General features: G+C 40.0%; 1 protein-coding gene across 1 annotated transcript in view; it reads right to left on the bottom strand.

Annotated features, from left to right (window-relative positions):
- Positions 1–5278: 5278 nt before the first annotated feature.
- clcn5b (chloride channel, voltage-sensitive 5b) overlaps positions 5279–14405 on the bottom strand; it is a 46097-nt gene continuing 36970 nt past the window's right edge. The window contains 1 exon segment of the mRNA XM_022197357.2: positions 5279–6295. Coding sequence (XP_022053049.2) covers positions 6205–6295 — 91 coding nt within the window. The 3' untranslated portion in view covers positions 5279–6204.

Raw genomic sequence — 14405 nt, 5'->3', positions numbered from 1 at the left:
GAAAAGAAAAACTAAATAAATTTGGGATACTTGGAGACGATACTTGGGATTATATCTGACAATCTTACTGCTTTGAGACGCCTTCTCAGAATCTAAATCCCAAGAAAATAAGATGTATTTCTTCCAAAAAAATGAAAAAACATGTAGTTTTTCTGCATCTGTAAGGAGAAAATCCTTTAGGAATGACTCTGATTGACTCCATTTTCTGCTCAAAGTGTCCAAATAATCCCAGATGGCTCCAAGTTAAGAATTCACAAATGATTTCAATCAATAATCAGCGGTATTAGTAGTGTTAATTATTTACTCAACTATCATTGAAACAAGCACAGGCATCTTTGACAGTGTTACTGTTCTCAGGCAGTATGGTAAATCACAGTCAGGGCTGATGCAAATTATCACAACTGGAAACAGATGCATTAATGAAGACGTGACAAACTGCTGGCACACGTCGTTCAAAACCAGGAAGGACCGAGATGGAAGCCCGCTAATATAAAATGTGATTTCTGTGTCGTCAAGTCACATTTATTTGTGCTTAAAGCATGTTGGAGGAGCGGCGTCGTCACGGCGATGACCCTCCAGCTGGATGCGGTCACGGTGATAAATTAGCCGTCAGAAACAATCACACGGAGAACCCGGAAGATAAACCACTGCTCTGTGAAGCGACACGTGAAGAAAAGCGTCTCATTGCTTTAGACTTCAAACCACCTCCACCGTGAAAGTAAAAGCAGCTTTTAAATCCATCCAGGGTTCATCAATACAAACCCTTTGCTCTAGATTTCACATTTTTTGGTTTCCAGGACTTGTGATGTTTTCACTGTCTGAGCTTCTCCATAAGGTGAAAGTGAGTGAAGTTAATAATTTCACCATCGCCTTCTATGTTTTAACTGGCGAGCAGCTGCTGGCTATGATGGAATTTTTAAAATAAAAAATCAATTCAGTGGATAAACCAAGCTTTCAGAGACGAGGCCAGACTTTATGAGTCCCGGGCAGCTCGTGAGATCCGGACAGACTGACCCGCTGGAACTTTAAAGTGTTAAAAATAGTCCAGAATAATATTATTCTGCTCAGGACAGCGAACAGCGGGGAGCTGGACGCTGATTTTACGTCTCAGATGGCACCAGTGGGCAGAGCTGCCAAAATCTACATGAGCAAGGGGCTAAACCCAACGTTAATTAGTCACATCATCATCTGTGACTTTATATTAACACAAAACTGACAGTTTAAAGAGTTTACAGGAAACAACAGGGTCTTTTTTCTTGATAACCGAACTGAAATCTGTTCAAATTAAAGCTGCAACTGACAGTAATGTTAATTATCCATTAAACTACCCGTTACTTTCTTAATTAAAGCTGCCTTTCTCCCCTAAGTCTCCCTCATAAATTCAGTGTGACAGCCTTTAAAACTGGATTATTCTTCTAGTGTTTACATCATACACTATGTAAACCTGCACACACATTCTGAATAATTTGCACATTTCAGGTCTACCTGGACCCTGAAACCTATACACTCTTTATTATTAGCTCTAGCTTCAAATTGCACCTTTTGTACTTCACAGTATTCTCTTTTATTGTTTTCTGTACTCTTGGGCCAGTTGTTCAAAGGTAATCTGATTGGATTGTGGTTATCGGATTGGATCAAATCTTGTAAATGGGTTGTTCAAAAGGGAAAGACGGATTCTGAAATCGGATTAGATCATGTAATCCAATCCTAGTTTGAATCTGGATCAAACCTTCAGTTTGTGTTGTTCAAAGCATTTCAGTAGGATCTGGATAACTTTGATCCCAAAAAGCAGGATTATCCTGATCCCAACAGGGGGTAGGATTTCAAGGTGGATTTCAGGAAGAAAATGTAGCAAAATTGTACAATTGGTCAAATGATCAATTTGTATCATTTGTGTATATACTTTTATTTATATTTTTCACTTGATTTGTTGTTTGTTGTTAGTGATACATAAAGTACATAAAGTAGACATAGGCTACCAATTACCCCTTTCAGTATAGTAAAGTAAAAATAAAATAAAAATGATCTTGTCCCCAAGACATAAACGGATTTCCCCAAACAGATTTGAATAACAAACAAAAATAATATATTCAGTATTTCTGTGATTCATCACTGCATATTAATTGAAAAACATTCATCAGAGATGACCCTGTCAAAAAATAGCAGTTGCATCCCTCACTACACGTCCAGTCAGTCCCTCATCCTGATAGAACGCCAGAGGTTGGTCTGGTTCTTCAGTGGGCCCAGGTACATCACAAACATCATCGCAGAGAGGGAGATTGCGCCTGGTAGCGATGTTGTGCAGGACAATACATGCAAGTATTGTGTTGCATGCTCCCTGTGGTTCCACTCGCAAGTAGTTAGGGCATGCAAAGCGTCTCTTCAGAACTCCATTTAAACGCTCAATTGCACATCTTGTTTTGCAATGAGCAGTGTTGAACCGCGCCTGCGCAGGTGTAGTTGCTGCAAAAAAGGAGTCATCAGCCATGGTAAGAGTGGATAGGCACTGTCTCCTAATATTATGCCATCCGGTCGGTTGGTCTGGAGCTCTCTGTATAAAGCACTCTCCCGCAGGATACGTGCATCATGGACAGACCCAGGCCACTTCACAACGCAGTTTGTGATGATGAGGTCAGTATTACCCACAAGTTGGATGTTGATGCTGCGCCTCCCCTTTCGGTTGATGTACTCCCATACCTCTCATGAGGTTTTCAAAAATATCCACGGTGTATTTGTTAATGTATTTGTTATTTGTTGTTGCTCAGATGAGTGATCATAAAAATATATATATATATATATAGAAGTGGATGTTTATCTTATTTTTGTGTTTTGTCTCAAAATAAAAAGCACTTAGTGACCCCATGTTGGCTGTTTTACCCGTTCTTTACATTGCCGGTAGCCCACATTGTGTTATGTTTTCCCATTTAGAGCACTGGAAATCCGGATTTGGTAATCTCAAAAACTGTGAATCTGGATTAGGATGATCCAATCCAATGTTGCTTTGAAAAACCGGCATAAAAGTAAGACGGATTACCTGATCCTGGATAGCAAGAAATGGGATTTCCAAATCTGGATAATTTTTATCCAGATTACTTATTTTGAACAACTGGCCCCTTAGAATACTCTATTTTTATAGTAAACACCTAGCCTAGCCGCGCTAGACAACCCACGGCAACGAATTTAATTCTCTGCCAGGGTGGGTCTAGTTACCCTCCATAAGGCTCGAGGTTGGATGCTCCTAAAACTGGCCGGACCAATCACCATGAAGTGTAGAGTCAGAAGGCGGGCGTAACTAAGTGATGACAGAGGCGCGACGATTCTGACAGAAACAACCGGCGCACAATAAACAGTTATCTTTCGACTCGGCTTTGGCCACAGCCCTTAAAGATCTGAAGCTAAAATTCAACTTGAAAGATAAACAAAGGACGGCACTGAAGTGTTTCATTGAGAAGAAAGACATATTTGGACTTATGCCGATGGGATATGGCAAATACTTAATATACCAGTTGGCTCCGCGGCTCCGCTGGTTGGGAAGCTAATGGGACTTAGCCACAATCCGTCGGTGCTCTAGGAACTACGTCAGCCTATTCGTTGCGTTGATTGGTTGTATACCTACCCAATTGCTGCAGAGGGATTTGATAGACAACCTTTTAGCCCGCCTCCCTCCCTGTTGAGCGTGCCTAGACCCTTGTGCCTTCAGAACATGGGGTCTAGCGCGGCTAGGCTAGTAAACACCACCAATTTTTGCATATTTCTCTAAATACCAGCATTTTAGGCACCGCATTGCTATTTCTATCTATCTATCCTTTCCAGTGGTGTTGGGTGTAGTGTGTGTAGGAGTAGCACCTCTGTATTTTTGTCAGCCGCACATAATGTTTAACAGAATGTGGACATGGTACTTTGGTCTCCCACCGTTGCACAACTCTCACTTATGGCTTCAAGAAGCTGGTAGTGCACACCAGCGGCCACACCACGGGACCTCGCCTCGGATGGCGTGCCAAACTAAGTGAGGGTATCGGACATCTCTGGACTGAGATGTTTGTAATAAGGGAATGTTACCCTTCAAGTGCATGAAGACTGGAGTGGCTGAAGAAGGTAATATCAAAGACCTGCCCATCACCAAGAATTCATATGTCTATTGATGGAGAGCCTATAGATCAAGTGGATACATTCATATACTTAGGACAACAGATAACCAAAGATGGAAAGAATGATCATGAAATTATAAGGAGGATCTCAATAGCAAGGGGTGTGTTTAACAAAATGAGAAGCACTCTGACAAATAAAAATCTAGGACTACGAACCAGAAAGAGAATTTTGAAGTGCTATGTATGGTCAACCATGTTATATGGATGTGAAACCTGGACCATTACACATAACATCATGAAAAGAATTACTGGCTTTGAGATGTGGACATATAGAAGAATGCTGAAAATATCCTGGACAGATAAAATCACAAATGAAGAAGTCTTTAACAACATAAAAAATAAGAGCACACAATTAGAGCACATATTAAGACTCAGAAAACTCAGGTACTTTGGTCATCTCATAAGAAGAAATAACATATCAAGAACATTATTAGAGGGACGAATAGATGGAAGAAAGCAAAGAGGACGACCAAGAGCAATGTGGACAGACAATATAAAGAAGTGGACAGAAACACAGGACAGTGAGGCAGTAAGAACAGCCGAAGACAGAAGTACGTGGAGAACTACCATATCCTCCAACCCTGTAAAGGAAGGAACATGAAGAAGAGAAGAGATCCTGTCCATCCATCTACCTACCCGTCTGTCCATCCATCCATCCTGCACATTGTAAATATTTCTAATACTTTTACTGCTTCCGACACTCCCTATTGATTTGCAACATCTGCTTTTTAAAATTTGTTTATTGCTCTTTAAAGATTTTAGTTTATTCTTATGCACGAAAACACCATGTTAACTTCCTCGTATGTGAAAACTTAGTGGCATTAACATTGTTTTTCACTTCATCTGATAACTAAGCCAGTGCTCCCTTTTAGCAAATAATCACTGTCTTTAAATTTCTCTTCATCTGGTCCCTCCTCTATGACTAATTTACCTCAGAAGACCCTAACGGGGCGACTCCCAGGATGTGGTGCTTCTTTGGGGGCCCTGAAAACTGCGAAGCCTGACATCTGGAACGACCTGCTTAGCCTCCTGACTCTGATGGAACAAAGACACAAGAATCTGAGCTTCACAATCTAACGGAAATGATCATAAGACACGGTTTCAAAATAAAAACTGACACAAAGCAGCCATTCAGTGAAATAATTTAGTGAGACAAACAATTTTACATTTACATAAATAATTTGTGTGTCATGATTAGAAATGCTTCCACCGTTCCTGTAAGGCATGGCATGGTTTCTGCAGCACTGTCTGTGTGATTTTTCTGTACGAGAATATATTCGCCATATTGCAAATCTGGCCGTCTGTATGGCAAGACGACGACTGCATAGTTCCCAGCCGCATAGCAAATTTCAAGACAAACGGATGCTTCTGGCCAGTTCCCAGGCTGTCATGGAAGTGTTTTTGGATTGTGTGCATTAGATCCTCTTCTCACACTCCTGGATCCTTCGATGCCTGAGGCCACAGGAAACCTCACAGTTCAGGAGTGGAGGAGGAGGGGGGAGGTGAGCATCCATCAGCCCGGCTCAGAGGGCTCTGTCTGGGCTCGCTGCGACGGCCGGAGGGCTGGCACGGAGCTCCCCGAGCCTCTCTTTATCTTCCCCGATGTCTTATTCCCTCCTCCACCACCACCGCCTCAGCTCCTCTTGTCAGTTTCTACAACAGAGGATTATCTGTTCCCGCCTCCCTTTTCTCTCAGGTGGAGCAGAGCTGCAAGACGGCAAAAGGAGATTTTTTTGTTTTTTTTATTCACTCCCTCTGTTCATTTGAAAATGGAGAAGAGAAAAAAGCCAAAAGTAGCAGATGTGAAGTGTTCCACTGACTTGTTTCTGTCAGCCAGCAGCATCAGGATGAGTCACTGTTTCAGAAAGCCAAAAAACGCCTTCAAATTACAACAAAAACAAAAAAACCTTTTGTCCTCTACTAGTGTGTGCAAATGAAGCCCAATCGTCTCAGCTAAAGTTGAAGAGCTTAAGGTGCATTTCAGTTTACGAGCTGGTGTTTTCGTGTTCTCTGGCTCCACAGAGGAGAGGAGGAGGAGGAGGAAGGAGGACAGAGTTCAGTTGAAGAGGATGGACTCGGGGTCTCTGTTGGCGATCTGCGCCATGTGTTTGAGTATGTCCTTTTTGGTGATGATTCCCAGCAGCCTCCTAGCAACACAGAAAGAGAACAAAAGTCAGATTACTTCACATCATACTTGGTTTGCTTCGTCACGGAAAGTCAAAGCAGAGACAGAAAGCAGAAACGTTCGCAGTCAGCACAGGCCTGGCGTCCTATCTTGACGCTGTGCCTCGGTTTTATTATGGGCCCACAGGGGAGCAGCTCGGAGCAGCACAGAGTTACACGCAAGCTCAAATGAAACATCAAAGAGCCAACAGAAAGTACACTGGAGCCAATTAGAGCTGTGGTGCTAAAAAGCCTTCAAGTTCACACCTGGGGTTAGAAACAAGAGTGAAAACCCAGAAAACAAAGATAAAAATCTAGTTCCTGGTGAGTTCGTGTATGTGGAGAAACAGGAGCCGAAAACTGGTTTAAGATGTGCAGTGATTAATTGCGCAACACGACCAGATTCCACTAGGAAACACTAACAGAGCTGGCAGCGGCTGCTTCCAACACTGTGAGAAGTTTTACTTACAGCTGTAGAAGGCCGGCAATCTCTTAAAAAACTGGAAAATAAGCAGCGGGCGGAGAAGAAAGAATTCATATTTTGATGCAAAAATGGGACTAAAAGATGAAAAAACATTTTTCTAATCAAATCTTGATTTAAATTAATAAGCAATAAAAATATCATCTTTTTGTTGTTTATATGACTCTTTTTCTGCTTGTACACAACATTTTATAATAACATTGTTACTTTTGGTTACAGTGGTTGGTATTTAGCAGACATTACACAGTTTAAACCTTTAAAACGAGGATTTAACCCGATGAATATATAACGTAATATGACAATACTGGCACATTTTTTGGCATTAAATATTGTGTATTATTCTTGCTCTTTAAAATCTCTGTATAATATTTATTTGTTACTACATAGACAAGAATATATGCTGTTTCACTAGTTCTCTACTTCTGTCCAATCTGTGCAATATAGACAATCCATGCATTAATAATAATAATAATAATGATCATAAATAACATTCCACCTGTATTTCTTTTTTTTCTATAAACTCTGTCTAAATCTGTCTAATAATTATTGTTATTGTTGTTATTTTTAGATTATAGGTAATTAAAATTTCACAATTAGAATTTTTATGCTTCATTTCTGACTATCTTTGCTGCTGTAACACTGCAAATTTCTTCACTGTGGGACGAATAAAGAGTTTTCTCGTTTTAAAACTTGTGTTTTTACACAAATCTCTCTGTAAAATACTGGTATTAGAGATGCATTTTCATATCTGTGCAGTAGAGGTTGTCGATAATCTGTAAATATCACAACAATGATGATGCGATACTCGGTAAGTTAGAAATCGGGAAAAAACATGTAATTTGTGGATCACAAACTTTATGTAAAATGAAAATTACTTTTGTCAAGATACGATTTTCATGAAGTAAGAGCAACTAGAATAGTTTGAAATGCAATAAACACAACCAAGAAGAAGGGATGTGTCTCTTTTTGGTTTTAACGGTTTAAAGGATGAGAAATTCCTTTATAACCATGAACACTAACAAACTAATTTGCTTTTTGTCCACATAACGAAGATAATTCCCTCTAACAAACAGCTTTATAGTCTCAGTGGGAATCAGCAGGTTGAGTAATAACAGTTAAGGGAAGTCAGAAAATACGAGAATGACCGCAAAAATTGAAAATGTCCCCAGCCTTTTCCCCTGACAAAAATAAATATAAGAGCTTTCAAACAGATCTAGTAAACAACCAGCTGTTCTTGAACCGTCGGCCCAGATGTGGAAACATCTTCACAACTGCAAAGACGTCAGAACAGAATAAAGCGCTCAGAGATTTTGTGGCTGGGAGGTGATGTAAATAAAGCTCTAAAAAAACAGCACAATACATTGTTTCAATTTCAATCTACAGACTGAAAACCAGGCAGAGTGTCTTCCAACTCCCAGAACAGCGATGACAAATCAGCTACATATGAGTCCAGCTAACGAGGCAGCCTTGAATTAAATACAGTCTGAGAAAACACCACTGTCGCCTGTCGGAGTGATAAAATGAACAGTAACTTGTCACGAAACAAGCACAGAAATCACACAGCGTCAAGGTCATTCTTCTGCAGGTCTCATGATGTCTTCATCCCCAGAAAATGAGCAAATCTGTGGTTTTAAAACCTCAGAAATCAGACAACAACTTCATCCTCTGCACTTGCTGTCCATCGTTCCACTTCCTGCCTCTACTTCCTGTTTGTTGAATATGAAAAAGATTTCTGTACTCTCTCTGATTTGACTTCAGCCTTCTGTTGTTGGCTAGTGAGCGGCCCATCTGATGCGAATACTGAAGGGAGCCCACTGTGCCTGACAACAGCTGTATGCGGTGTCGAAAAAGCACCCATGGGCAAGGCAGCGAGTGCCCCTTAAATTGGTTATTTATATTAAGGTGGAGAGCAGCAGCTTAATGGCCCAGAGGTGAACGCGTAGAGCTGAAATCTGAGGGTTTTGGTTACATGGCGGCTGATTTCCATTTGTTCTGCTCACAGATTTTCATATTTTGCTCTGTAGAAAAGCAATGAGGAACAGCCCACTTTTCGTCACGTTGATGGTAAGCATGCAGAAAACACAACAGCTCCTTATGACGGGTATAGAGCATGCAGTCACAAATTTAAGCTTTAGGTAAATTTACATAATGTGTGCAATTGTGGACAAGTGGCCGTATAACCGGACCTAAAGCAACACCGGGAAACTTTACAAAACAGGCCCAACTGGAAGCAGCTTGAAGATGCACCAAACTGATCTACAAGACAAAGGGTGTACAGTACATACAGATGATGAAGGGCTTTATTTATTTATTCTGTGGTGTATAAGTTAAGACCAAAAAAACGCCCATAATGATGTCATTAGGTCGCTTTAAACATAAGCAGCTGGACAAAAGAAAGACATGAAGCAGACAGGAGGAGTCAAACAAAAGATGTCATTGAGTACAGACAGCATTTTTCTGGAAAGTGATCCATGCTGTGGCCTAAAAGTCAAAATACTTCATCCTCTGCAGCATCAGTGTTGACTCTTCTTTCCTTTTAACTGCCTCTCAGAAGTCCACTAGCTCGTGAATTCTGAGAAGTCAACATCCAGAAGTCCGGAGGGGGAAAAACAGCGCATTCAACAACCCGACTGTTACTTAATGATTTATCCTGCATGGACAGCAGGGAAAAAATTTGAATGACAAACTTTATTATTGCCCGCGAGGTAACTATGAGACTGTATTTTACATTTCAGAACTCATAACCTCCTAATCTAAGACCCCTCAGATCACAGAATCAAATGATGTTGCACAGTCCAGGATTTCTTGAACTATTTCACTTGAACGCTGCCGAAAAGTCAGAAAATTCACGTAAAGATCAAAGAAAACAGTTCCATGCTGGAATGAGGATAAGCTCCTATGGTGTTTCCTGAAGAAAGGAGTAAAGGACAGAAAGGTGAATTTGTGTTCAAAATAAGGCTGACGGCTGAACGTAAATGAAGGCCTTGTGAAACATCAGGAGCTTCACCATTGTCTGGCTGGGGTTTGCTACATCATGTGACTTAAATATTGAGCGGACAGCACGAATTGATGGGACTCAGAAACACCACACAGTTTAATCATTTGTTCCTTGTATGATTTTCAAATGATAAACCACAGTCATTTTGTAGTAGGATCGCTATCATGTGATCGTCAGCAGATACCTGACAAAGTGTTCACGTCATGGTTACAGCGGTGCCATGCCGGCTGCTATATCTAGCAATGGGAAATCCTTAACAAAGTCGTGGATTAAGATTATGGATGTAAGCTGCATCGCTGCCAAAATCTAATCACTTGGTCCTTGTGTCATTTCTGACCTTCCCTGACAATTTCATCCAAATCCGTTAGTCCGTTTTTCAGTAATGTTTCACACAGACAGACAGACGGCTCAACAGATTCAAAGACAAACGTACGCAGATGGTCACATAACTCCGTCATTCCTTGGCAGAGTAATAATCCAAGTATGTAAATGTCCTGAGACTAAATTAAAAAAAATAGGAGAAAAGAATGTTTAAAAATATTTTTGGAAAATACCAAATAAGTCCAGAGCTCCCCCTAAAATGCCATTCTTCTCTTGTCCTCCCTGATGACCAAAATGAACCTGAAATAAAGCAGTTAAAATGAAATTTAAATCTCCTTTTTTGGTGTAATTTTTTCCATTGATGTCTCTTCTAATTGTGTGAACCTTTTCTTTAGTCAACATAATATTTTACATAATAATCATTATGCATGGCGCGTGTGTCCCACAACAACTCTGTTAGCATAACCTTTTTAGCTGGTAGAAGAAGAAGAAAACAGTGAATCACATGAAACACTGGAATTATCATCATCAAACAGTTTTCCTCAAGAATGGGTAGAGCAAAGCTATGTCCTCTCTTCTATTTATCAGATTTTCATAACATTGTCAGCCTTGATTGAATGTATCACTCTACCTCATATTTTTTTCTTTTTACTGTTTTCCATCAGTCAGTTTGTCCTCTTGGTCAGCAGTAGCAGCTAGCTAAATATCTAGTTTCCACTGCTGAGAAAAAGCTAGCATTAGCATGGATTAGCAACCCTGTCACTGTGATTAGAGTTGGGTTAGCAAACAAAAAATAAAACATGGAATAAAAATGGTACCACTGATGTGTAAGCTGAGCCAATCAAGCCTTTGATAGTTTATTACATATTATGGATGAATATGTAGCAGAAAACTGTAAAAGACAGGGTTTATTTATTTATATTTTGAAGCCAAATGTCCAATGTCCAATTCTGGAATGACCCATGTGTACTTATGTGCATATGTTCTTATGTGCATATGTTATGTTTTATATGTACATCATACTTTTTAAAACTCTTTTTATTCTTTATTTTACCAGGTAAGATCAGTTGAGAACAATTTCTCATTTTAAACGATGACCTGGCAAAAACTTTAATTGCATTTTCTATGAATGTTAACTTCTTTGTCGTCTTATATTGTAAAGCACTCCGTAACTCGAAAAATAAAAGTGCTATAGAAAAAAGTTTACTATTATCAGTTTGAAGTAAAAAATTACACTAGAAGAAAACTTGCAAAAAATGTTGTACGAACATCCTTTAAATCTTTAATTAAGTACAGCTGACTGGACATGATTGGAGCAGAAGCTCAATGCCTGGACCTGCAGAATTTAATCTGTGCAAATAAGGTGAATCTAATGTCTGAGTTAGTGGGGCTAAGTCAGGCCTCTCTTCTGCAGGCTTATCTTATGATTTGAGCTAATAAAGTTAGCTTATTTTTAACATTTGCAACCCCCTGCAACTCCGCCCCCCGCTCTTCCATCTTGTCACATTCGATTTCTTTCTCTTGCAGTTAGTTCTTCATTTTCTCTAAAGGATTCTCTCCATGAACACCAAATCCTTACTCCCTGCTTAGGCCGACTCTCACCATGTACCTCGTCCACAAGAGCATTGCCGCTGAATTATTAGAACGCTGTGCCAAGAGGAGAAAGTGACAGCAAAACCACAAGCTGCATGATTACATTTGTGTGTGCGAGCTTGTTTGACAGCCGTAGTAACTTACACTACTTCTGTGATCGCACAAGAATACACACAATTCCTCTTCCAAAAGCCCTGAAAGCTGTGTGTTTGAACATGTCAGACCTCCGTGTAAACAAGCGAGGCCCGAGTGTGCGTGAGCGACCGCCGCGAAACGAGGCAGCAAAATGAATCAAAACGCTGATTGAGTTTATTCGCACGTCTTCTGTTCTGGTCCGCCTGAATGTAATTCTGCAGAAAGACATTGTACTCTGTCATTACAAAGCCTGGTATAAAGTTTGACAGATACTGCAGCGTGTGTGAAAAGTTCAGCTTGGTGAGTGTCAGTGCAGCTGGGAGTGGTGTTGATGATTTCAAACGAAGTGAGAGAAACGTTTTGGTAACTATCTCTGAGTGCATGCATGTTAAATTACTGAATAAACACAGCAGCTTTCAGTGTAGTTTCTATCTGACTCGGCAGGTCTAAATTCATCCGACTGAGTTAAACTGTTTAATGAAAGACTGAAGCTTAATTAGCAGCAATTGTGGGATTTCAGACTCCAGAAAATGAACTGTGTTTCCTTTAAACTTTCTGTGGAACTTTACAAGCCTTCCAGGGTCTACTGCAAGGACACGTCCCTCCATCATGATGATGCCGCCACCATGCCTCATTGTGTTTCTGTGTCTATCTGTAGTGTTTAGTGTCTGATGACCCCCAAAAAAGCTCAAATTTGGTCTCATAAGACTAAAAATCTTCTTCCAGTTCACTTCAGAGTCGCCCACACACCTTCTGGCGAACTCCAGTTTAGATTTACTATGAGCTTCAGCAACAGTTGTTTTCTCTTTGCCACTCACATTCATTAATTGCGTGACTTGCACCAACCAGTTGCACCTGTGTTGAATTAGGGGAGTCACTTTAAAGGGGGTGAATTTATATTCAATGACTAATAATTTTAATGAACTGACATTACTTCATAGAAATCTGTTTTGATTTTGACATGAAAGAGTTTTTTGTTCTTTGTTTATTGCCTTCCAATAGTAACTTGTGGTCGTTTGCGAGTTCTACAAAGTAATGCAAATTTACTAAAAATCTAAAACATAAAGGAAGGGATTGCAAAAGTATTCACCCCTAACAAGTCAGGATAGTGTCGATGCACCTCTGATCGCCTGTGTGGATGGATCTCAAAACCACTTTTCCTCATTCTTCTTTGTAAATCTTTCAGGTTGCACATGGGTCAGGAGTAAACAGCCCTGTTCAAGTCCAGCCACAAATCCTCAGTTGGATTGAGGTCTACCTGGACACATCACTCCATCATGATGCTGCTACCACCATGCTTCCCTGCATGATGCTGCCACCACCATGTGTCATTATGTTTCTGTGACTATAGTGCTTACTGCCTGATGGCTAAAAAAAGCTCAAATTTGGTCTCACAAGAATAAAGATCTTCTTCCAGTTGACTTTCAGAGTCCCCCACATACCTTCTGGTGAACTAGAGATTTACTGCGAGCTTTAGCAACAGTTGCTTTCTCTTCGCCGCCCACATTCACTAATTGTGTGACTTGCACCAATCAGTTGCACCTGTGCTGAATTAGGGGAGTCACTTTAAAGGGGGTGAATTTATATCCAACGACTTATAATTTAAAGGAACTTACATTGCTTGGCAGAAATCTGTTTTGACTTTGACATGAAAGAGCTTTTTGTCCATTTTTTTTGTAAATTCTTGTCCAAAAAGCCAAAAATATTTACATGATTTAATGTTAAAAAGCAACAGAGAAAACTTTCAACGAGGCTCCGTAAATATCTTTGATTGCTCAAATCAAAACAAATTTATTTAAAAAGCACTTTAAAACAACCAGAGTTGACTAGGGTGCTGTAGAGAACAATAAAAACATGATCAAAAGGTGAAAATAATAATACTACAAAAACAATAGAACTAGATAAAAATAATAGAATTAAAAGCAAAATACAGAATAAAACAAATAAATAGACTAAACAAACAGACTGCAGGCTAATAGTATAATATCTCAAAATAGAAATTCAATTAAACCACAGTTTTTATTTATCAATGCATCCCTGAACCTGTGTGAAGCAGAATAATACCCAGGAATGCTAAAAAGTATCTCCTAGTGACACAAACATGACCCCAGATCAACACAGCTGTCATCTGAGCTTCACTGTTTTCTCTTCTTCTTGCACAATCAAGGTTTCAAGACAGATTTGCAACAATGTAAATAAATCCAGCTACTCATCCTCTGTTGAGTTTCCCCAAGCATAGTTTATGAACCATGAAATGTTTTCAGCACAGAGACTGCTTTGAAGAAGCAGATTTTAAAGAGTTTTATGAGCTTCACAAAAACAAAAAGTAACAGGAAACTGGTCCAACGCCAGATTTAGAGAAACAGCTCTTCTTCCTGCGCTTGTATTCTCATCGGCCTGGTGCCAAATGCTGTGCAGGGTTTGTGGCTGTATTCGTGCCAGGTTTTCCATTATGGAGACCTTCATATGAAAAGTATGAAGTCGTTACATCAACAGATGGACGACCCAAAACGTCCTGGGTGAAGCCCGTGGTGATCGGATTAGCGGCAGTACAGAGATGTGAGCA

The sequence above is a fragment of the Acanthochromis polyacanthus genome, chromosome 23 (assembly GCF_021347895.1).
Source record: "Acanthochromis polyacanthus isolate Apoly-LR-REF ecotype Palm Island chromosome 23, KAUST_Apoly_ChrSc, whole genome shotgun sequence".
Classification (NCBI taxonomy): Eukaryota; Metazoa; Chordata; class Actinopteri; family Pomacentridae; genus Acanthochromis; species Acanthochromis polyacanthus.
Note: the sequence above shows the minus strand (reverse complement) of the source record. Positions and strands in the feature narration are given on the sequence as shown.